Raw genomic sequence first — 25,175 nt, 5'->3', positions numbered from 1 at the left:
AGATCCTTCTCTGCCCTGACATCATCTGTCGGGAGGCCCCCAAATGCATTATATAGTTGACAAAACCCCCTAAAATCAGTGCTTTCATGTAACTTTACTCTAATATGTATGGGGGCATTAAAAGGTAATTTATTGGACACTGCCTCTGGCCCAGCCTAGTAGACCTTCGTACTTTGCAGGCCCAGACGCCATTATTAGGCATGTAAGTACCGTAGTAACTAGGCCGCCCCATACTATCGAGTTCTTGGGGGAGGAGGGCATTCAGCCGAACTCTGTCACACCTTCTTAGATGTCATGTTTGCGTTTGACAGCAGCAAGTGGATAACTGCCAGGGTTTTTGTTGCAGCCGCTCCTGTACCGTCCATCTATGTTCTGGGGCCCAAAAGGGTTCATTTAAAAAAAACAAAAACAAATGTTTAACATGTTAAAAAAATAATAAAATGTGTCTTCTGCTTTTTTAGTTTTCTTTTTCTTTTAACAAGAATACTTGGAGCCAATTTTCTTTTGAAACATTTTAATCTCTGCTTTTTCCTGGAGTTTTCTTGTAATATAGGAAAGCCTACGGCCAGAAATAAACCCCATAAAATGCTGTACATGGAGACTTTGGGATCAGATCATTTCTGTCTGCGGTGTTTGTGCAAACAAAAAAACCTCTTATAAAAGTCTCAAACTTCTGTGTGTGAATCAGAGCTGAGATCTAAAGTGATAGAAGATTACAGTGCAGGGAAGACGGGAAACCTTCATATAGACGGCCGGTGGTGATGGATTCAGTGACCGACTCTGGACACATATGGTTCTAGAGCCGTAGTAGAAGATGAAGATGTCGTCCTCATCATGAAGGAGTTATTTCTACTGTCACGTGTAATGAATATCTCCTGCAGTATTGCTAATGCCGATTCCAGGGTCGGCAAATGAGACGAGAATTAGCGTTATGGAAGATGAGTCTGTGAGGAACGTATTCAGCTGCCGACTCCGAGGGAGAAACTGCTTGTTGTCTGTGGCCTAAATATATAGGTTTTATTAGTAGTTGTAAAGAAGAAAACTAAATACTGTAAAATAATAAATCTCCTCATATGTTTCCCTTATTATCTCCAGTAATTGTATTATTACACAGGATTTTTGTGATGTTACATCGGCTCATCTTCTTCTCATTCAGGCCTCTACAATATCGGATCCTCTCAGTAAAGATTCATAGAAGAGAATTTTCCTGATTTACCCATCAATGATGGATATGGACAGAGACAAGATGGCGGAGAAGATATTGCACCTCACCCTAGAGATCCTCTTCCGGCTTACTGGAGAGGTGAGAGATTCTGTTGACGTCACATTACATCATTCTCATCTATGGGAATAACAGATGGACAGAACTGGAGAGGTGAGGACTCTGTAAGTGTCTGTAGTGAGATTTATTAATGTGTCTCTCCATAACCAGGATTACATACTAGTGAAAACGACCTCTACTGAGCGCTGTCAGGACCCTTCGTCTGAGGGATGGGAAAGACCCCTGAGCCCAATCATGGGGCCTCCACCTCACCCCCTGATACATGAGGACATCAATGACCAGAAGATCCTAGAACTCACCTACAAGATGATTGAGCTGCTGACTGGAGAGGTGACACTGCTGGGAATGCTGGGACATTATACAGTAACACTATGAAGGGATCGGGGGGATGACGGTATCATTGTATGTGTCAGGTTCCTATAAGGTGTCAGGATGTCGCTGTCTATTTCTCCATGGAGGAGTGGGAGTATTTAGAAGGACATAAAGATCCGTACAAGGATGTCATGATGGGGGTTCCCCAGCCCCTCACATCACCAGGTAATAGACAGGGCAAAATAAACACGGCCTATAATTATCTGTATGTAAAGAATTAATTCAGTCCCTGTATGTGTTTCCTCCAGATCTATCCAGTAACAGGACAACACCAGAGAGATGTCCCCGTCCTCTTCTTCCACAGGACTGTAAACAAGAAGATCCCAATGTTCCTCAGGATCATCAGGTAGATGGAGAGAAGGTGTCATGAAATCTCCCTTTGTCCGGTTTCACACGTCGATTTATTTCCGGTACTGGAAAAATTGGTACCGGAGATATCAGTGTCCGTGTGCATAATACTTGCGGCACACGTGTGGCAACCGCGTGCCGCATCAGTACCACACAGACTGCCGCCTGGGAAGAAGCGCTACTGTAAGCGCTGTTCCCCGGTGGCGAGTGCTGAAGACGGCTCTCATCGTTCTCCCCTGCTCCGTCGGCTTTAGCAGAAGAGAATGATGGGAGTTATATTACAGTCAGAATGATGACAGCAGGTGGGGGCTTTTGGCACTCTTACTCCCATCATCCGACACTTGCTGCCACTTATAACCGTGACAGCAGGAGTGGATGATCTTGGTATTCCTCAGCTGCCACTTGCGATATAATGAAATAAATGAATGAAAAACCCGGTGTGAGTTACCCCCTACTTTCTTGAACCAACCAGGCAAATCTCACAGCTGGGGGCTGCAACTCTCAGCTTTCAGCTTCAGCAAGGTTGGTTATCAAGAATAGGTGTGAAGAACTGAGGTTGTGGGTTATAAATATCACCTAGGCAAGTTAACGATGCAACTAGTTTTTTTATTCCATACATCTATGGTTGAACAACAAATCCATGTAGATGGACAACATACAATGTCCTCAGTCCACAACTTCCCAATCTGAGATCAGTAGTTCCACTGGCTCCATACCAGGCGATGCCCACTGTCTCCCAACTTTTGGTTGGCCCACAGATTTTGTATATCCAGCTGGTATAGTGTGCAGTCACAGCCTATGTTCCTCCAGACGATGGCTATCCTGACCGTAGCTCATGGATACCCCCCCAGCCAACAATCTCCAAAGCTCCATAGATCATCCATTTTATCTTGGATCCTCTTCCATTGAAATCTCTCCAACAACTGCCTGATTCAACTCTATGTCTTTTTCTCCCGCCCCCTTAACACCTTCCCGACCTGTGACGCCATGTAGGCGTCATAAAAGTCGGTGCCAATCCGACCTGTGACACCTATGTGGCGTCATGGAGGCATCCCGTCCCTGCAGATCGGGTGAAAGGGTTAACTCCAATTTCACCCGATCTGCAGGGACAGGGGGGAGTGGTACTTCAGCCCAGGGGGGGTGGCTTCACCCTCCCGTGGCTACGATCGCTCTGATTGGCTGTTAAAAGTGAAACAGCCAGTCAGAGCGATTTGTAATATTTCTCCTATGAAAACTGGTGAAATATTACAATCCAGCCATGGCCGATGCTGCAATATAATCAGCCATGGCAGGAGACCCTGATCTGCCGCCCCCACCGCCACCGATCGCCTCCCCAGTCCTCCGTCCTGTGTTCCGCTCCCCTCCGTCCGCCTGTCCGCTCTCCCATCCGCTCCCCCCGTGCTCCGATCCCACCCCCCTGTGCTCCGATTCTCCCCCTCATACTTACCGAGCCTCCCGGAGTCCGTCTGTCTGCTCCATGGGTGCCGCCATCTTCCAAAATGGCGGGCGCATGCGCAGTGAGCTCGCCGAATCTGCCGGCCGGCAGATTCATTCCAGGTACAATTTGATCACTGTGATCAAAATAAAAAAAATAGTAAATTAAACCCGCCCTTTATCACCCCCATAGGTAGGGACAATAATAAAATAAAGAAAATATATTTACTTTTATTTTTCCACTAGGGTTAGGGTTAGAATTAGGCTATGTGCACATGGTTCGGATTTGGCTGCGGATCTGCGGCGGATTGGCCGCTGCGGATTCGTAGCAGTTTTCCATCAGGTTTACAGTACCATGTATACCTATGGAAATCCAAATCCGCTGTGCCCATGGTGCGGAAAATACAGCACGGAAACGCTGCATTGTATTTTCCGCAGCATGTCGATTCTTTGTGCGGATTCCGCAGCGTTTTACACCTGTTCCTCAATAGGAATCCGCAGGTGAAATCCGCGGTAAATCCACAGGTAAAACGCAGTGCATTTTACCTGCGGAGTTTTCAAAAATGGTGCGGAAAAATCTCACACGAATCCGCAATGTGGGCACATAGCCTTAGGGTTGGAATTAGAGTTAGGGTTGGAATTTGGGCTAGGGTTGGAATAGGGTTAAGATTAGTCTTGTGGTTAGGGTTATGGTTAGGGGTGTGTTGGGTTTAGGGTTGTGGTTAGGGTTGGGATTAGGGTTAGGGGTGTGTCGGGGTTAGGGTTGTGGTTAGGGGTGTGCTGGGGTTAGGGTTGTGATATGGGGTATCAGCATACTCAGGACAAACTGGACAACAACTTTAGGGATCCAATTTCTCCTGTTACTCTTGTGAAAATAAAAAATTGAGGGCTAAAAAATAATTTTTGAAGAAAGAAAAATGATTTTTTATTTTCATGGCTCTGCGTTATAAACTTCTGTGAAGCACTTGGGGTTTAAAGTGGTCACCGCACATCTAGATTAGTTCCATGGGAGATCTAGTTTCCAAAATGGGGTCACAAGTGGGGGAGCTCCAATGTTTAGGCACACAGGGGCTCTCCAAAAGCGACATGGTGTCCGCTAACGATTGGAGCTAATTTTTCATTCAAAAAGTCAAATGGCGCTCCTTCCCTTCCGAGCCCTGCCGTGTGCCCAAACAGTGGTTTACCCCCACATGTGAGGTATCAGTGTACTCAGGAGAAATTGCCCAACACATTTTAGGATCCATTTTATCCTGTTGCCCATGTGGAAATGAACAAATTGAGGCTAAAAGAATTTTTTTGTGAAAAAAAAGTACTTTTTCATTTTTACGGATCAATTTGTGAAGCACCTGGGGGTTCAAAGTGCTCACAGGGCATCTAGATAAGCTCCTTGGGGGGTCTAGTTTCCAAAATGGAGCTTGTGGGGGAGCTCCAATGTTTAGGCACACAAGGGCTCTCCAAACGCGACATGGTGTCCGCTAAAGATTGGAGCCTATTTTTCATTGAAAAAGTCAAATGGCGCTCCTTCCCTTCCGAGCCCTGTCGTGCACCCAAACAGTGGTTCCTCCCCAATATGGGGTATTGGCGTACTCAGGACAAATTGTACAATAACTTTTGGGGTCCAGTTTCTCTTTTTGCCCTTGGGAAAATAAATTGTTGCTAAAAGATCTTTTTCGTGACTAAAAAGTTAAATATTTATTTTTTCCTTCCATGTTGCTTCTGCTGCTGTGAAGCACCTGAAGGTTAATAAACTTCTTGAATGTGGTTTTGAGCACCTTGAGGGGTGCAGTTTTTAGAATGGTGTCACTTTTGGGTATTTTCAGCCATATAGACCCCTCAAACTGACTTCAAATTTGAGGTGGTCCCTAAAAAAATGGTTTTGTAAATTTTGTTGTAAAAATGAGAAATCGCTGGTCAAATTTTAACCCTTATAACTTCCTAGCAAAAAAAATGTTCTTTACAAAATTGTGCTGATGTAAAGTAGACATGTGGGTAATATTATTTAACTATTTTGTGTCACATAACTCTCTCGTTTAACAGAATAAAAATTCAATATTTGAAAATTGCAAAATTTTTGCCAAATTTCCATTTTTTTCACAAATAAACGCAAAAATTATCGACCTAAATTTACCACTAACATGAAGCCCAATATGTCACGAAAAAACAATTCTACTATCCCCAACCACACAATGGGCCTCGGTTTGGGAGTACAATGGGAGTGAGACCTTGATACAAATTAGATTGATAGAGTCTGGCCTTAGGTTTACATAAACTCTAGCCTGCTCGTCTTCCTATGCTGACTGCCAATAAGTAGAAACATTGATTCCTGAGCATGAATTGACGAGCAAGAAAATCACTAATAAAACACAGCAAGAAAATCTCTAATAAAACACATCAAGCAAGTTAACTATTAAAGTACAATAATATTGCTGTAACCGGTGCTCCGTGCTGGAAAAAGTCTTTATGTCTTAGAGCTGTGGACTCCGCTCTACGTCCATTTGTCCTATAGTCTTTAGTAAGTGGCCATATCCTCACACTGGAGTCCCCATGCTGTGTTTTTTTAAAATATTTTAAGAAATAATTTAAAAAAAAACGGCATGAGGTCCCCCCGCATTTTTGGCAAGCTACCTCGCTAAAGCTCACACCTGGGGGCTGGTATTATCATGCTGGTAAGGGGCCATTGCTTTTGGCCCCCCTCCAGCCTAAAAACATCAGCCCTCATCTGCCCAGAAAAGGCGCATCTATTGGGGTTGATGTCACCTTTGTATTGTCAAGTGAGATCAAGCCTATAGCTTAGTAATGGAGAAGTGTCTATAAGACACCTATCCAGTACTATTCTTATAGTTATACAGTATGTAAATAAAGACATAGCCAGAATAAAGAGAAAGATCTTTTTGATCGAAACGTTGCCACAGGAGGCGGAATAAAATGTGATTTTTTTTTTTTCACCAACGTTTGAGGCGCTGTCTTTTCTACTATTTGGTATGGACTTTTTTCCAGGATGAACTCCCTGGTTGTGACATGCATCCTAAGTAGTGTCCTGTAGGACCCTGGCTATATGAGGTGCGGTTTAACTTATAATTTTTTATTGACAGCCAGAATAAAGTCCTTTAATTGAAAAAATGACACAGACTCCTTTATTAATCTCAATTAAACCATAGTTACTGCATCGTCTAATTCCACCGAAGCCCTTGATCTGTAATAAAAGTAACATAAAAAAACAACAATATACCATACCTGTCCGTCGTTCTGTCCCACGCTGTAATCCATGTCTGGGGGCTAAAATAGTTTTCATCCTGGACGGTGCCAAGATGCGACCATCCAGGCTGAAAACCACTGGTGAATGAGCTGCTGCGAGCGCAGCCTCAGTGACTAGCGGCGGCATCATCACTAGCATTTTCCCACGGTCCTGAGGTCACCGCAGTTCAGCCCGGCCTCGATGATGTCACCGCTGGTAAATGATGCTGCTCTCTCATCAGCTCATTTACTAGTGGTTCTCAGCCTGGACGGTCGCATCTTGGCACCGTCCAGGTTGAAAACTGATTATCCCTCAGACATGGATTACGGCGTGGAACAGAATGACAGACAGGTATGGTATATTGTTGTTTTGTTATTTTACTTTATTACAGGAGATTGAGGGCTTCGGTGGAATTAGGTGAGGTCGTAAGTATGGTTTAATTGAGAATATTAAAGGAGTCTGTCATTTTTTTAAATTAAAGGACTTTATTCTGGCTGTGTCTTTATTTACCATATAACTATAGGATTAGTAATGGAGAGGTGTCTTATAGACACCTCTCCATTACTAAGCTGTGGGCTTGATGTCACCTGACAATACAAAGATGAAATCAACCCCACAAATATTAACCCCTCTTGCCACCGCTACAGGGCAAGTGGGAAGAGTCGGGCAAAGCGCCAAAACTGGCGCATCTAATAGATGCGCCTTTTCTAGGCAGCTGCAGGCTGCTGTTTCTAGGCTGGGCGTTTAATATCCATGACCCCTTACCAGCCTGAGAATACTAGCCCACAGCTGTGAGCTTTATCAAGGCTGGTTGTGTTGTCAAAAATGGGGGGAACCTCATGACATTTTTTAAAATTATTTATTTAAATAATTTTAAAAATAGCGTGGGTACCACTCTATTCTTGATAACCAACCTTGCTGAAACTGATAGCTGGTGGTTGCAGCCCCAACTGTGAGGTTTTCCTGGTTGGTTCAAGAAAATAGGGGGGAACTCACACCGGGGTTTTCATTCATTTATTTCGATATATTGCAGGGAGTGGGTGAGGAATAACCCGATCATCCGCTCCTGCTGTCACTGTTAGCGGCAGCAGGTGTCAGATGATGGGAATAATAGTCCCCACCTGCTGTCATCGTTCGGACTTTAATATAACTCTCATCATTCTCTTCTGCTCATGCCGACCGCCAGCAGAGCAGGAGAGAATGATGAGAGCCGTCTTCAGCACCTGCCGCCGGGTAACAGCACTTACTGTAGCGCTTCTTCCCCGGTGCTGATGCGTGTCACACGGAGGACATCAATGTGTGTTCTCCATGTGCACGTGTGCAGTACATTTTGCCGTCCATGCTGACGGAAAAAAAAAGGAAATGTCTACATGTGGGGCATGTTGGAAACACAATGACGTGCACAGACCCATTCATTTGAATGGGTCTACGTGTGTACGTGTCTACGGTAGATGTGAAAACTGTCACCTCTCATACCGGAGACACGGACGTGTGAAAGAGGCTTTATGATGTTGTGGTAGTTCACTCACGTGGTGGCACACAGAGGTAGGAAAAATGAGAACACCGTCCTTTAACCCCTTCCTGACATCTGACGTACTATCCCGTCGAGGTGGGGTGGGCCCGTATGACCGCCGACGGGATAGTACGTCATACGCGATCAGCGGCGCTCACGGGGGGAGCGCCGCCGATCGCGGCCGGGTGTCAGCTGATTATCACAGCTGACATCCGGCACTATGTGCCAGGAGCGGTCACGGACCGCCCCCGGCACATTAACCCCCGGCACACCGCGATCAAACATGATCGCGATGTGCCGGCGGTGCAGGGAAGCATCGCGCAGGGAGGGGGCTCCCTGCGGGCTTCCCTGAGCCCCCCGCAGCAACGCGATGTGATCGCGTTGCTGCGAGGGTCTTACCTCCCTCCCTGCAGCTCCCAGACCCGGATCCAAGATGGCCGCGGATCCGGGTCCTGCAGGGAGGGAGGTGGCTTCACAGACGCCTGCTCAGAGCAGGCACTGTGAAGCAGCCTGCACTTTCCTCAGATCGGTGATCTGTCAGAGTGCTATGCAAACTGACAGATCACCGATCTGTATTGTCCCCCCCTGGGGCAAAGTAAAAAAGTTAAAAAAAATTTTTTCCAAATGTGTAAAAAAAAAAAAAAAAAATATTCCAAAATAATGAAAAAAAAAATAAAATATTATTCCCATAAATACATTTCTTTATCTAAATAAAATAAAAAAAACAATAAAAGTACACATATTTAGTATCGCCGCGTCCGTAACGACCCAACCTATAAAACTGCCCCACTAGTTAACCCCTTCAGTAAACACCGTAAGAAAAAAAAAAAAAAAACGAGGCAAAAAACAACGCTTTATTACCATACCGCCGAACAAAAAGTGGAATAACACGCGATCAAAAAGACGGATATAAATAACCATGGTACCGCTGAAAACGTCATCTTGTCCCGCAAAAAACGAGCCGCCATACAGCATCATCAGCAAAAAAATAAAAAAGTTATAGTCCTGAGAATAAAGCGATACCAAAATAATTATTTTTTCTATAAAATAGTTTTTATCGTATAAAAGCGCCAAAACATAAAAAAATTATATAAATGAGATATCGCTGTAATCGTACTGACCCGACGAATAAAACTGCTTTATCAATTTTACCAAACGCGGAACGGTATAAACGCCTCTCCCAAAAGAAATTCATGAATAGCTGGTTTTTGGTCCTTCTGCCTCACAAAAATCGGAATAAAAAGTGATCAAAAATGGTCACGTGTCCGAAAATGTTACCAATAAAAACGTCAACTCGTCCCACAAAAAACAAGACCTCACATGACTCTGTGGACCAAAATGTGGAAAAATTATAGGTCTCAAAATGTGGAGACGCAAAAACTTTTTTGCTATAAAAAGCGTCTTTTAGGCTGGTTTCACACTTGCGTTTTTATCTGCATGCGTTTTTTAAAAAAACGCATGTGTGAAAAAACGCATGTAAACGTGGTAAAACGCATGCGTTTTTAGACGCATGCGTTTTTATAGAAAAACACAAGAAAACAAACAAAAAAAAAAAACCCTACCCCTAACCCTACCCCTAACCTGAAATACGTGGCACTAAAATATACGTTTATATACGTATATAAGTGCCACGATATTTCAGTGGCCACGTATATAAGTGCCACGTATATAAGTGCCACGTATATAAGTGCCACGTACTTAAGTGCCACGTACTTAAGTGCCACGTACTTAAGTGCCACGTATTTACGTGCCACGTATTTACGTGCCACGTATTTACGTGCCACGTATTTAAGTGCCACGTACTTAAGTGCCACGTACTTAAGTGCCACGTATTTACGTGCCACGATATTTCAGTGCCACGTATAACCACATAGTTATAGTATTTATAGTACGTGGCACTGAAATACGTGGCACTGAAATATCGTGGCACTGAAACACGTGGCACTGAAACACGTGGCACTTAAATATGTGGCACTTAAATATGTGGCACTTAAATACGTGGCACTTAAATACGTGGCACTTATGACTGTCAGAAAATGTTCATTAAACGGTTAGAGGTGAGGTTAGGGGTAGGGTTAGGGTTACCGTTGGGATTAGGGTTAGGGGTGTGTTTGGGTTAGGGTTTCAGGTAGAATTGGGGAGTTTCCACTGTTCAGGCACATCAGGGGCTCTCCAAACGCGACATGGCGTCCGATCTCAATTCCAGCCAATTCTGCGTTGAAAAAGTAAAACAGTGCTCCTTCGCTTCCGAGCTCTCCCGTGCGTCCAAAAAGGGGTTTATCCCAACATATGGGTTATCAGTGTACTCGGGACAAATTGAACAACAACTTCTGGGGTCCAAGTTCTCTTGTTATCCTTGGGAAAATAAAAATTTGGGGGGCTAAAAATCATTTTTGTGGGAAAAAAATATGTTTTATTTTCACGGCTCTGCGTTGTAAACTGTAGTGAAACACTTGGGGGTTCAAAGTTCTCACAACACATCTAGATAAGTTCCTTGGGAGGTCTAGTTTCCAATATGGGGTCACTTGTGGGGGGTTTGTACTGTTTGGGTACATCAGGGGCTCTGCAAATGCAACGTGACGCCTGCAGACCAATCCATTTAAGTCTGCATTCCAAATGGCGCTCCTTCCCTTCCGAGCTCTGTCATGTGCCCAAACAGTGGTTACCCCCCACATAGGGGGTATCAGCGTACTCAGGACAAATTGGACAACAACTTGTAGGGTCCAATTTATTCTGTTACCCTTGTAAAAATACAAAGCTGGGGGCTAAAAAATCATTTTTGTGAAAAAAAAAAAGAATTTTTATTTTCACGGCTTTGCGTTACAAACTGTAGTGAAACACTTGGGGGTTCAAAGTTCTCAAAACACATCTAGATAAGTTCCTTGGGAGGTCTAGTTTCCAATATGGGGTCACTTGTGGGGGGTTTGTACTGTTTGGGTACATCAGGGGCTCTGCAAATGCAACGTGACGCCTGCAGACCAATCCATTTAAGTCTGCATTCCAAATGGCGCTCCTTCCCTTCCGAGCTCTGTCATGTGCCCAAACAGTGGTTACCCCCCACATAGGGGGTATCAGCGTACTCAGGACAAATTGGACAACAACTTGTAGGGTCCAATTTATTCTGTTACCCTTGTAAAAATACAAAGCTGGGGGCTAAAAAATCATTTTTGTGAAAAAAAAAAAGAATTTTTATTTTCACGGCTTTGCGTTACAAACTGTAGTGAAACACTTGGGGGTTCAAAGTTCTCACAACACATCTAGATAAGTTCCTTGGGAGGTCTAGTTTCCAATATGGGGTCACTTGTGGGGGGTTTGTACTGTTTGGGTACATCAGGGGCTCTGCAAATGCAACGTGACGCCTGCAGACCAATCCATTTAAGTCTGCATTCCAAATGGCGCTCCTTCCCTTCCGAGCTCTGTCATGTGCCCAAACAGTGGTTACCCCCCACATAGGGGGTATCAGCGTACTCAGGACAAATTGGACAACAACTTGTAGGGTCCAATTTATTCTGTTACCCTTGTAAAAATACAAAGCTGGGGGCTAAAAAATCATTTTTGTGAAAAAAAAAAAGAATTTTTATTTTCACGGCTTTGCGTTACAAACTGTAGTGAAACACTTGGGGGTTCAAAGTTCTCACAACACATCTAGATAAGTTCCTTGGGAGGTCTAGTTTCCAATATGGGGTCACTTGTGGGGGGTTTGTACTGTTTGGGTACATCAGGGGCTCTGCAAATGCAACGTGACGCCTGCAGACCAATCCATTTAAGTCTGCATTCCAAATGGCGCTCCTTCCCTTCCGAGCTCTGTCATGTGCCCAAACAGTGGTTACCCCCCACATAGGGGGTATCAGCGTACTCAGGACAAATTGGACAACAACTTTTAGGGTCCAATTTATTCTGTTACCCTTGTAAAAATACAAAGCTGGGGGCTAAAAAATCATTTTTGTGAAAAAAAAAAGAATTTTTATTTTCACGGCTTTGCGTTACAAACTGTAGTGAAACACTTGGGGGTTCAAAGTTCTCACAACACATCTAGATAAGTTCCTTGGGAGGTCTAGTTTCCAATATGGGGTCACTTGTGGGGGGTTTGTACCGTTTGGGTACATCAGGGGCTCTGCAAATGCAACGTGACGCCTGCAGACCAATCCATTTAAGTCTGCATTCCAAATGGCGCTCCTTCCCTTCCGAGCTCTGTCATGCGCCCAAACAGTGGTTACCCTCCATATATGGGGTATCAGCGTACTCAGGACAAATTGGACAACAACTTTTGGGGTCCAGTTTATTCTGTTACTCTTGTAAAAATACAAAAGCTGGGGGCTAAAAAATCATTTTTGTGAAAAAAAAAAAAGAATTTTTATTTTCACGGCTCTGCGTTATAATCTGTAGTGAAACACTTGGGGGTGCAAAGCTCTCAAAACACATCTAGATAAGTTCCTTAGGGGGTCTAATTTCCAAAATGGTGTCATTTGTGGGGGGTTTCAATGTTTAGGCACATCAGGGGCTCTCCAAACGCAACATGGCGTCCCATCTCAATTCCAGTCAATTTTGCATTGAAAAGTCAAATGGCGCTCCTTCCCTTCCAAGCTCTGCCATGCGCCCAAACAGTGGTTTACCCCAACATATGGGGTATCTGCGTACTCAGGACAAATTGCACAACGTTTTTTGGGGACCAATTTCTTCTCTTACCCTTGGGAAAATAAAAAATTGGAGGCGAAAAGATCATTTTTGTGAAAAAATATGATTTTTTATTTTTACGGCTCTGCATTATAAACTTCTGTGAAGCACTTGGTGGGTCAAAGTGCTCACCACACATCTAGATAAGTTCCTTAGGGGGTCTACTTTCCAAAATGGTGTCACTTGTAGGAGGTTTCAATGTTTAGGCACATCAGGGGCTCTCCAAACGCAACATGGCGTCCCATCTCAATTCCAGTCAATTTTGCATTGAAAAGTCAAATGGCGCTCCTTCACTTCCGAGCTCTGCCATGCGCCCAAACAGTGGTTTACCCCAACATATGGGGTATCTGCGTACTCAGGACAAATTGCACAACATTTTTTGGGGACCAATTTCTTCTCTTACCCTTGGGAAAATAAAAAATTGGGGGCGAAAAGATCATTTTTGTGAAAAAATATGATTTTTTATTTTTACGGCTCTGCATTATAAACTTCTGTGAAGCACTTGGTGGGTCAAAGTGCTCACCACACATCTAGATAAGTTCCTTAGGGGGTCTACTTTCCAAAATGGTGTCACTTGTAGGGGGTTTCAATGTTTAGGCACATCAGGGGCTCTCCAAACGCAACATGGCGTCCCATCTCAATTCCAGTCAATTTTGCATTGAAAAGTCAAATGGCGCTCCTTCCCTTCCAAGCTCTGCCATGCGCCCAAACAGTGGTTTACCCCAACATATGGGGTATCTGCGTACTCAGGACAAATTGCACAACATTTTTTGGGGACCAATTTCTTCTCTTACCATTGGGAAAATAAAAAATTGGGGGCGAAAAGATCATTTTTGTGAAAAAATATGATTTTTTATTTTTACGGCTCTGCATTATAAACTTCTGTGAAGCACTTGGTGGGTCAAAGTGCTCACCACACATCTAGATAAGTTCCTTAGGGGGTCTACTTTCCAAAATGGTGTCACTTGTAGGGGGTTTCAATGTTTAGGCACATCAGGGGCTCTCCAAACGCAACATGGCGTCCCATCTCAATTCCAGTCAATTTTGCATTGAAAAGTCAAATGGCGCTCCTTCCCTTCCAAGCTCTGCCATGCGCCCAAACAATGGTTTACACCCACATATGGGGTATCAGCGTACTCAGGACAAATTGTACAACAAATTTTGCAGTCTATTTTCTCCTGTTACCCTTGGTAAAATAAAACAAATTGGAGCTGAAATAAATTTTGTGTGAAAAAAAATTAAATGTTCATTTTTATTTAAACATTCCAAAAATTCCTGTGAAACACCTGAAGGGTTAATAAACTTCTTGAGTGTGGTTTTGAGCACCTTGAGGGGTGCAGTTTTTAGAATGGTGTCACACTTGGGTATTTTCTATCATACAGACCCCTCAAAATGACTTCAAATGAGATGTGGTCCCTAAAAAAAAATGGTGTTGTAAAAATGAGAAATTTCTGGTCAACTTTTAACCCTTATAACTCCCTAACAAAAAAAAATTTTGGTTCCAAAATTGTGCTGATGTAAAGTAGACATGTGGGAAATGTTACTTATTAAGTATTTTGCGTGACATATGTCTGTGATTTAAGGGCATAAAAATTCAAAGTTGGAAAATTGCAAAATTTTCAAAATTTTCGCCAAATTTCCGTTTTTTTCACAAATAAACGCAAGTTATATCGAAGAAATTTTACCACTATCATGAAGTACAATATGTCACAAGAAAACAATGTCAGAATCGCCAAGATCCGTTGAAGCGTTCCAGAGTTATAACCTCCTAAAGGGACAGTGGTCAGAATTGTAAAAATTGGCCCGGTCATTAACGTGCAAACCACCCTTGGGGGTGAAGGGGTTAATGTAAGGCAGCATAAACCAACATGTGGGGAAAACAAACTCGGACTTTTTGGCTAAAACAGGAACAAAACAACAAAAGAAAACAAAATGCTGCAGCACAGTCCATACGTTGTGGGTGGCACCCCGCACTGGAGCAGCACAGGTTCAGTCTGTACTCGATGAGCCACAAAGCCTCTGGAGAGTCCTCTCTCCAGGCTAGCTGAACCCAGACTGCCTGTAGAGCTCGGATTTTTCAACCCAAGCCTGTAACTTCCCCATCATGTGATTGATCACATGATCATGAACTCATGCAGGTCCTGGCAGGTCTGCCAGGGGAGATAAAGTGGACTTTCTCCCACCCAATCTGTGAAGGTCTACATTAAACCAGCCCTTTTTATGCATCTTAACCCTCACAACACATAGTGTGCTGGAGAAAAATTCTCTGGTTTTACATCACTGACGCCGTTAAGCGCAGTGACACATATCTCCCCTCTATCACCTTACCAGTGACTCTGTCACAATGTGTAGATGGCTGTGAATGTCTTGTGCTCAGTGTTGCTTTATCCACCAGTATTATATGATTTATACTTGTGTAATGAGAACGGTGGAGATGGCAGGATTAGAGCTGATCATAGATGTGACTTCTCTATCTGTCTGTGACTTTTACAATATTTGTTTCAGGGTGAAGATCTGACCCATATTAATACTACAGAGACATATGTGAGGAGTGATGAGCGGTGTAAAGAGGTGATTCCTACATATGACTACCCAGGTGAGTAGTGACCACTAAATACAGAGAAGTCACAGATTCTTCTCAGTCACCGGCTGTGGCTGCTTTATCGGTGGTGTAGTCCGGCCGTATAACAATCGTGTGATCACCATTTTGCCTCTAGACCACAACATTCTCCTCCACCCAAAACTGTCCAAATGACTTTGGACATTGAAAGCCCTTTTCTATAGAACTTACAACCTGGAGGATCCACCTATCCCCTGAGATTAGAAGACATTGACTGTTACCTGCCCAGATCTGTAAACTACAAAGCCAAATGACAGCGTACGTAGAATGTGCTGACAAGTTAGAAAAATATTATGATGAGCCTTTTAGAGAAAACGGAGGGTAATGATGCTGCTGGCTTCCAAAATCCCTGATATGGGGAGAAGGAAAAATTCAGGACTTTGAGAAGCTCTGCCAAGTTTTCAGCCATAAAGTTGGGTGTCAAAACAAATGAACGTAAAAAAAAAAAACCTTTTCATTTTAAAATTCTACTCTTTTCCAATGTGAACCAGCTCCTTCTTCATATTATTATTATTATTATTTATTGTTATAGCGCCATTTATTCCATGGCGCTTTACATGTGAGGAGGGGTATAAATAATAAAAACAAGTACAATAATCTTAAACAATACAAGTCATAACTGGTACAGGAGGAGAGAGGACCCTGCCCGCGAACGCTCACAATCTACAAGGGATGGGTGAGAATACAGTAGGTGAGGATAGAGCTGGTCATGCAGCGGTTTGGTCGATCGGTGGTTACTGCAGGTTGTAGGCTTGTCGGAAGAGGTGGGTCTTCAGGCTCTTTTTGAAGGTTTCGATGGTAGGCGAGAGTCTGATGTGTTGTGGTAGAGGGTTCCAGAGTAGGGGTGATACGCGAGAGAAATCTTGTATACGATTGTGGGAAGAGGAGATAAGAGGGGAGTAGAGAAGGAGATCTTGTGAGGATCGGAGGTTGCGTGTAGGTAAGTACCAGGAGACGAGGTCACAGATGTATGGAGGAGACAGGTTGTGGATGGCTTTGTACGTCATGGTTAGGGTTTTGTAGTGGAGTCTTTGGGCAATGGGGAGCCAGTGAAGGGATTGACAGAGGGGAGAGGCTGGGGAATAGCGGGGGGACAGGTGGATTAGTCGGGCAGCAGAGTTTAGAATAGATTGGAGGGGTGTGAGAGTGTTAGAGGGGAGGCCACAGAGCAGGAGGTTGCAGTAGTCAAGGCGAGAGATGATGAGGGCATGGACTAGGGTTTTTGCAGATTCTTGGTTGAGGAATGTACGGATTCGTGAAATATTTTTGAGTTGAAGTCGGCAGGAAGTGGAAAGGGCTTGGATATGTGGTTTGAAGGAGAGATCAGCGTCAAGGATTACCCCGAGGCAGCGAGCTTGTGGGACTGGGGAGAGTGGGCAGCCATGTACTGTAATGGATAGGTTCGTTGGGGGGGGGTCGCGTGAGATGGGGGAAAGATGATGAATTCTGTTTTGTCCATATTAAGTTTCAGAAATCTAGCGGAGAAGAAGGATGAAATAGTGGACAGACATTGAGGGATTCTGGTTAGTAGGGAGGTGATATCTGGTCCAGAGATGTAGATCTGTGTGTCATCAGCATAGAGGTGATACTGAAAGCCATGAGATTCTATGAGCTGTCTCAGGCCAAAGGTGTAAATGGAGAAGAGCAGGGGCCCAAGGACTGAACCTTGTGGGACTCCGACAGATAGGGGGCGAGGTGAGGATGTGGTGTGTGAGTAGGAGACGCTGAATGTCCGGTCTGTTAGGTATGATGAGATCCAGGATAGGGCCAAGTCTGTGATGCCAAGGGATGAGAGGGTCTGTAATAATAGGGAATGGTCCACTGTGTCAAAGGCAGCCGACAGGTCGAGGAGGACAGAGTAGTGTCGCTTGCTCTTGGCGATTAAGAGATCATTGGTGACCTTAGTTAGGGCAGTTTCAGTGGAATGGTGTGACCGGAAGCCAGATTGTAAGCGGTCAAAGAGGGAGCAAGAAGAGAGATGGAAGGACAGTTCAAGGTAGACGTGTTGTTCCAGTAGTTTGGAGGCATAAGGGAGAAGTGATATAGGGCGATAGCTAGATGCAGAAGATGGGTCAAGAGAGGGCTTTTTGAGGATAGGTGTGATGGAGGCATGTTTAAATCTTGAGGGGAAAACTGTTATGACCTGGTGGTTAAGAGGCCACACCGATATGACCTGGTGGCTAAAACGCAACATGGGACGAGCTCTGAGGAGGTGGTATCTCTACTGACCGCAGTCCCTAATCCTAACAACACCACTAGTAATAGCCGTGGGATGTTCCTGACTCTCCCTAGACACCTCTTCACAGCCTAAGAATTAACTACCCCTAAAGAAGGAAATAGAAAGCTATCTTGCCTCAGAGAAAACCCCAAAAGGAAAGATAGCCCCCCACAAATATTGGCTGTGAGTGGAGAGGGAAATGACATACACAGAAATGAAATCAGTTTTCAGCAAAGGAGGCCAATACTAAACTTGATAGACAGAGAGAAAAGGATACTGTGCGGTCAGTGTTAAAAACTACAAAAATCCACACAGAGTTCACAAAAAATGAACTCCACACCGACTCACGGTGTGGAGGGGCAAATCTGCTTCCCAGAGCTTCCAGCTAGCCTGAATATGACATAGTGACCAGCTGGACAAAAAGAGACATATTTGCAAAGCAATAATGTTCAAAGCAAATGGACAAACAAGAACTAGCAGAACTTATCTTTTGCTGACAAGGACAGGCCATATGAGAAATCCAAGGAGAGAACCAAATCCAACCTAAGACATTGACAGCTGGCATGAACTAAAGCCCAGAGCAGGTTTAAATAACAAACCCAGGCTAGGCGATCAGTGATGGCAGCTGCTACAGCTACCTAACGGAGCAGCAGTTCCACTCGAAACCACCAGAGGGAGCCCAAGGGCAGAACTCACAAAAATACCATTAGCAACCACAGGAGGGAGCTCCAGAACGGAATTCACAACAGAAAACACCAGTTGTTAGTGATAGGTTGAAGAGATGGGTTAGGGTTGGGATGAAGACTGTGGTGAGGTTTGGGATGAAGTGGGATGGGAGCGGGCCAAGTGCACAGGTGGTGAGTTGCGATCTTGAGAGTAGAGTGGAGAGTTGATCTTCTGTAATGGTGGAGAAGTTAATTTTGGAGGTGGAGGGCTGGGACTTCGGGAGGAAGGGCTCTGTGGGTTGTTGACCAAAATGGTCTCTGATGCTATCAATCTTCTGCTTGAAAAGTCTTCAGCTGCGATAAGTGGGGAGGGAGGAGGTGCTGGGAGACGGAGGAGAGAATTGAAGGTGTTGAATAACTGTTTAGGGTTGTTAGACAGGGAGGATATGAGAGATGAGAAGTAGGTTTGTTTAGCTGTGGCGAGTGTGGTCTTGAAAGTAGTGAGGGACTGTTTGAATGCGATGAAGTGCTCGTTGGAGTGGGATCTTTTCCATCTACGCTCAGCAGCCCTGGAAGCACGCCTCAGTTCTTTGGTCAGGCTGGTGTGCCAGGGCTGTCTGTTGATTTTGCGAGCTTTGGTATGTGTAAGTGGGGCAGCAGATTCCAGAGCTACAGCTATTGTGGTGTTATATAGAGCGGCAGCGTCATCCGCATTGTGTAAGGAACTTATGTCTGTGAGGAGGAGGGATTCAGAGAATGAATGTAGGTCAAGACGTTTAAGATTTCTGCGAGGGTGTGAAAGTTTGTGGGGTGGGGATTGTAGAGATGGAGTGGAGAGGGAAGAGAATGTGAGAAGGTTGTGGTCAGAGAGCAGAAGAGGTGAGTTAGAGAGGTTAGATAGGGAGCAGAGGCGGGTGAAGAGGAGGTCCAGTGTGTGACCATCTTTGTGAGTGTCTGCAGAAGACCATTGAGTGAGGCCGAAGGAGGAAGTGAGAGATATAAGTTTAGGGGCAGCTCAGAGGGAAGTGTCAATGGGGATGTTGAAGTCGCCCATGATGATAGTGGGGATGTCCGCGGAAAGGAAATGAAGTAGCCAGGTGGTGAAGTGGTCAAAGAAGGTGGTGGCTGGCTCTGGGGGGCGGTAAATGACAGCCAGTTGAAGGTTGGAGGGGGAGTAGATGCGCATAGAGTGCACCTCAAAGGAAGGGAGGGTAACAGGGTGGCAGTGGGATTGGGGTGAAGGAGCAGTTATCTGAAAGGAGAAAACCAACTCCTCCACCATGTTTGCTGCTGGGGCGGGGTGTGTGAGAAAGGTGGAAGCCACCGTAAGAGAGTGCAGCAGGGGAGGCTGTGTCAGGAGGGGTGAGCCAGGTTTCGGCGATGGCGAGGAATGAAAGTTTGGTAGTAACAAAAAGATCATGGATGTAGGAGAGCTTGTTGCAGACAGAGCGAGCGTTCCACAGAGCTCCTGTTAGTGGGACTGGGGAAGCGGGGGCTGGGTGAATGGGTATAAGGTTAGAGAGGTTACGGAAGTTTGTGATAGAGCGTGGATGGGAGGTAGAAATGACTGTGGGAATTTGGTGAGGAGGACCAGGATTTGGAGAGATATCACCGGCAGTGAGAAGGAGCAGAGAAAGTGTTAGCAGGTGGGAGCAGGAGAGGGCATGAGGGGGCTGTCTGTGTTTGGAGGCAGAGGATTGTAGGTTAAGGAACAGTTCTGAGGAGGAGGTGAGATGGATGGGGAGGATTGAAGCCGAGATAAACAGTTCCTTACTTAGTGTGGGGATTAGGGGAGTAAGCATAAAGTGAAGGATTATAGGGGTGAGAGTGAAAACAAACAGAAACATTGTTTACAGTGGCTGGCCAGTTACCTTCAGGTTCAATTCAGGTTTTAATTCTACTGTAATCTTCACACTTTTAGGACACACTTCTAGGAATTACACTGCAGACTAAAGTCATGCAGACTTGAGCTATGCAATATATGTATAACTAAGTGCATTCAGGTGTGAAGCAGAGTGGAGTGGACTCTGTTCATCTTGGTCAGAGAATTAAGGGTCAACCAGATGCATACAATCAAGCCTGAGTAAACAAGGTCATAAATAACACTAGGATAGAGCTGGGGTTAGCTGAAAGGCATACCATGAGAATGCTAGGAGCAGAGGAAAGTCTGTGTGCAAAGCTGGGTGATGTACTATATGCACTTCATAGACAGACAGCAGGAGAGCTGGGTGGATGAACATACCTGTCGGAAGAATAAAGATGCTTGTTAGAGTGCGATGGTGGCAGGTAGCAGGGCACAGTCTGTATACATCTTTCAGGTTTTAATTCTACTGTAATCTTCACACTTTTAGGACACACTTCTAGGAATCACACTCATATAGGAATAAATGTTAGCACAGCCAAACTTGGAGGTGCCACATAGTAGGTACCCAAACCGTATAGCTAAGTATCCAATACCGGGCACACTCAGGGATTTTTGGTGCAAAAATCTAAATTTAATACATACAGTATACACTAGTTACAAACATTTTGGTCGTGATAGCCCTTCATCAGTGTACTAGGGTTAATTTTTAGATGCTAGTGTGAGTAGAACACAAACAGTAGCCAAAGATCAGCTAAATGGTGTAGCCCAGTGCGTAGGTGGTCAGTGACCTGCAATCAGGTATACTGTGACCCAAACTAGGTATGTACCGAGTATCATATGTCGCGGTATCCAAGACACCTCCTTGTCTTGCGGTGGATACCACGACACAGGATACTCGGCGCATACCTAAGTGTGGATAATTTAAAAATCCAATAGGATTCCGTATTCACAAGTCTTTGGGATTTATTAGACACATTTTGATATTTGTTCTAATATGAGTAGTGATCGAGCATGCTCGCCACTACTCGGTACTCGCCCCAAGTATCACTGTGCTCAGTGTACTCGGCGAGCAGCGAGCATTTCCTGGATTATTCGTTGGGAGCTCGGGTCTCCTCCTTTTAATTTTGGTGCTGTTTAGAGTGCCAGTCAACATGCAGGGATTGTCTGCCATGCATTGTAATACCGCAGCCATCTTTGTTGTGGTATTACAGTGATTGGCTGGCCCCACAGCATCATCAGGTCTATAAGAGACCTGGCGCCGCTCTGCTCGCCGCATTCTGCTCCGGACTCAGCTAGTGTAGGGAGAGCTGCTGCTGAGATAGGGTCAGATTCATTCTTTTATTAGTTAGTGTGGGTCTACTAGTGTTCAATCCATAAATCCTGATAAACCAACAGTACTTTTTAGGGCTAATTCGGCGGTATATGGATTGCAGTGCTAGGTAGGCAGGGGAGTCTATGTGCACATATCCACATCAGTGCAAGGCAAGCAGGCACTGTATGTGAGTATATAGATCACACTGCATACATCAAAAGGCTCCATTACTGTCTGGTGCTGCGTATTTTATATATACATAGCTGCAGGTATCCGTGGCTATATATTTTTTTTTTTGCACCTTATACTAGCTAATTTTATTACACAGCAATCCATAGCCCCCTTTTTTCTACATTTATTTGCTTGGTCACACTGCAGACTACAGCCAGGTCATTTCAATACAAGAGCGTGAAAATCTATACATTCCTCTTTTTTGTCTGTCTGCTACCCCTGCTCTATACAGTATTTTAGGGTTTAAAATGTTTTAAAAACTCCAGGCCACATATTTAAATAGTCTATTACCTCTGTCAGATGCCCGGTCTATCTGTGGTCTCCAAATACTTGCTTTTCAGGCATACATTCCAGTTTTTAGTCTGTCTGCTACCCTTGTTCAATACAGTTATTTGTGGTTGGGTTAAAAACAATAAAAAAAATGCAGGCCACATATCGAAACAGTCTGTTATCGCCGTCAGATGCTCGGTCTATCTATGGTGTCCAAATCCTTGCTTTTCAGGCATACGTTCCAGTATTTTGTCTGCTACCCTTGTTCTATACATAATTTGTGGCTGGGTTAAACATTTTTTTAAAAACTCCAGGCCACATATTGAAACATTCTGTTATCTCAGTCAGACGGCCGGTCTATCTGTGGTCTCCAAATACTTGCTTTTCAGGCATACATTCCACTTTTTAGTCTGTCTGCTACCCTTGTTCTATACAGTAATTTGTGGTTAAAAAAAAAATAAAAAAAATCCAGGCCACATATTAAAACAGTCTGTTATCTCCGTCAGATGCCGGTCTATCTGTGGTGTCCAAATTCTTGCTTTTCAGGCATACATTCCAGTTTTTAGTCTGTCTGTTACATTTGCTCTATACAGTAATTAATGGTTAAAAAAATGTAAAAAAAGTCCAGGCCACATATTGAACATTGTGATTTCTCTGTCAGACGCCTCGTCTGTCTGTGGTTTAAAAATTGTTGCATTTGAGTGCTCCTTTGATCTGGTTTTGGTGTGTCTTTCCCTATTTATTAATAAAATTTGTTTAAAGGAAAATAAAAAAATTACCAACATTCCATTGAATTAAAAGTGTGGTTTTTCCGCACACTGATCACATATAAGTTTTCTCAAAATTAATACATTTGTATTGAACTTTTAAAATATTTCAGTAGTCCATTTAAAATGGGCAAGGCAAGGGACGGGGAAGTGGACGTGATGCTGATGGTGCATGCAGAGGACGAGGCCGTGGCCAAGCTGAAAGTGCTCAGGGGCACATAGCGGCCGGGCAGCAGAGCAAGGAGATCGATTCTCCCTGCTCTGCCACAGAATGTAATTGTATCGGCGCGCTGTGCACGCCAATAGTTACAGTAGCGTAGCTCCGGGTGGGCCTACTCTGAGCACCGGCCCGGGGCGATGGCCCCTTCTGTCCCCCCGTAGCTACGCTACTGCAGGATGCGTAACTCCGTGGGAGCCAGACTGCGCAGGCGTGAATCTATAAAGGCTTCGGACAGAGTGACACTCCTAGCATTATATTATAGATAAGCACATCCGCCTGTCAACTGAAAATGCTGACAGGCTGACTATTATAAAAATGAACAAGGGCTGGATTGGGCAACAGCAAAACTCAACCTCAAATACATTGTCTTTTTTGGGGAGGTGTCTTCCCATGAACCTCTTCACAACCACACATGGGTATACGCTTCCTGATTTTGTCTATTTTGTGTTATCCTCATCCTTATCCTCATCATCTAGAGCCACTATAACACCAGGGTGAACGTATTCCGTGATGCAAAAGTCACTAAATTTTTGTGCAAGGGTGTTTTTATGATGCCCGTTACCAATTTGAAACCCCCCAAAATTTTACTCCCCCAGGGGGAAATGTTTGTCAGCCCATACACTTAGTGTATGGGCATTCCAAGTCTAGGAGACCCGCTCCTTTAAATTGGGCCTATTTTTTTATTACAGATTCCTCCACGTCTCATCATCCACCACCACTAGAACACCAGGGTGAACGTATTCTATGCTGCTACAGCCAGTCTATTTTTTGGCAAGGGTGTCTATTATCCCCATAAAAAAAAAAAAATTTTAAATGTACCTCCCAGGGGGAAATGTTTGTCAGCCCAAGCACTTAGTGTATGGGCATTACAAATCTATGAGAACCGATCTTTTAAATTGGGCCTATTTTTTTAATGATGCCTTCCTCCACGTCTCATCATCCACTGCCACTAGAAGACCAGGCTGAATGTGTTCTATGCTGCTACAGCGTTAATTTTTTGGCAAGGGTGTCTATGATCCCCATAAAAAATTTTTTAAAATGTACCCTCCATGGGGAAATGTTTGTCAGCCCATACACATAGTGTATTTGCTTTACGAGACTAGGAGACCCGCTTCTTTGTAATGGGACAGTTTTTTTTATGAGGCCCTCCTCCATGTTTCTTCCAAGGGGGATTGGGGTGTGTGCAAATTTGGGTCAAGGCGGCCCTTGCATTCAATGCATAAGGAAACAGTATGGCAAGACCAACTGAAGAATGTGAAGTGGGTTTTCCTGTGGCCATCCAGTACCTGGGTTTAAAGACTTATTGGGGTGCATATGACTTGGTAGCAGGGCAAGCCTCGCAGTTAATAGATAAGAAAACAGTATGGGATTTCAAAATGAATAATTCGAAGTGGATTTTCCTGTGGCCATCCAGTACCTGGGTTCAAAGGATTCTTGGGATACATATGACTTGCATTCAATGCAACATTTTTTCTGGAAGCTCTCGTGAAAGGGGTATTGGGGTGCGTCATAATTCTTGGCAGCCAAACCACTCACTGCACGGCAATAACAGCATAGGAGACCCACTGTTTAATAATGGCCCTTTAAGAATATTAATGCCGCCTGATGCCCCTCTAAAAATAGGCTTTTTGACTTTGAGTCCCTCCTTCATAGATGAAACAAGATGTATCTCCTTATGTGTCCCACACCACATCCCCAGCTAGGGTTGTTAAATGTTTCAATGACATTTCCCAGTGAATGCATTTGTATTGGTTGAAAGCAATGTTAAAGTTGAAAACACATCAAAAACGCTGCGTGTGAACATACCCCAAGTGGTGGAGGAACATTTTGGTCTGGGGTTTATTATTGTGCCTTATATACAAGTCATTACCCTGAAAAGGATGTACCTTAACATATTTCCCAGCAAAATTAATTTTGGTTTAGTTTTTGTATGTTTTTTGGTGCACCTGTAAAAATGGCGTGCCACTCTGACAACATTACTTACAGTTGTGATCTAGGAGTCAGAAATGCTTCCAGGGGAAATCCCCATGATGTTCCTGTGTCAATTGAGCAGTGTTTCCATCATTTTCAGATGTTTTTAGACCTTAAAAGGACCCCCAGGGAGGATCGCGGTAAAAATACTCGGGTCTCCCATAGACTTACATTAGGCT

The 25,175-nt window shown here is 44.2% G+C and overlaps 1 protein-coding gene across 1 annotated transcript in view; it reads left to right on the top strand.

Annotated features, from left to right (window-relative positions):
* The window catches only part of LOC143768006 (uncharacterized), a 53,247-nt gene that overhangs the window by 21,241 nt on the left and 6,831 nt on the right, over nucleotides 1–25,175 (top strand). Inside the window, exons 2-6 of the mRNA XM_077256628.1 lie at nucleotides 1,157–1,303; nucleotides 1,433–1,612; nucleotides 1,696–1,819; nucleotides 1,903–2,000; nucleotides 15,364–15,454. Of these exons, the coding sequence (XP_077112743.1) occupies nucleotides 1,223–1,303; nucleotides 1,433–1,612; nucleotides 1,696–1,819; nucleotides 1,903–2,000; nucleotides 15,364–15,454 (574 nt within the window). The 5' untranslated portion in view covers nucleotides 1,157–1,222. The remainder of the gene's footprint in view (nucleotides 1–1,156; nucleotides 1,304–1,432; nucleotides 1,613–1,695; nucleotides 1,820–1,902; nucleotides 2,001–15,363; nucleotides 15,455–25,175) is intronic.

The sequence above is a fragment of the Ranitomeya variabilis genome, chromosome 4 (assembly GCF_051348905.1).
Source record: "Ranitomeya variabilis isolate aRanVar5 chromosome 4, aRanVar5.hap1, whole genome shotgun sequence".
In the NCBI taxonomy this organism is placed as follows: Eukaryota; Metazoa; Chordata; class Amphibia; order Anura; family Dendrobatidae; genus Ranitomeya; species Ranitomeya variabilis.
The sequence above is the reverse complement of the archived record's forward strand: the minus strand, read 5'-3'. Positions and strand labels throughout refer to the sequence as shown.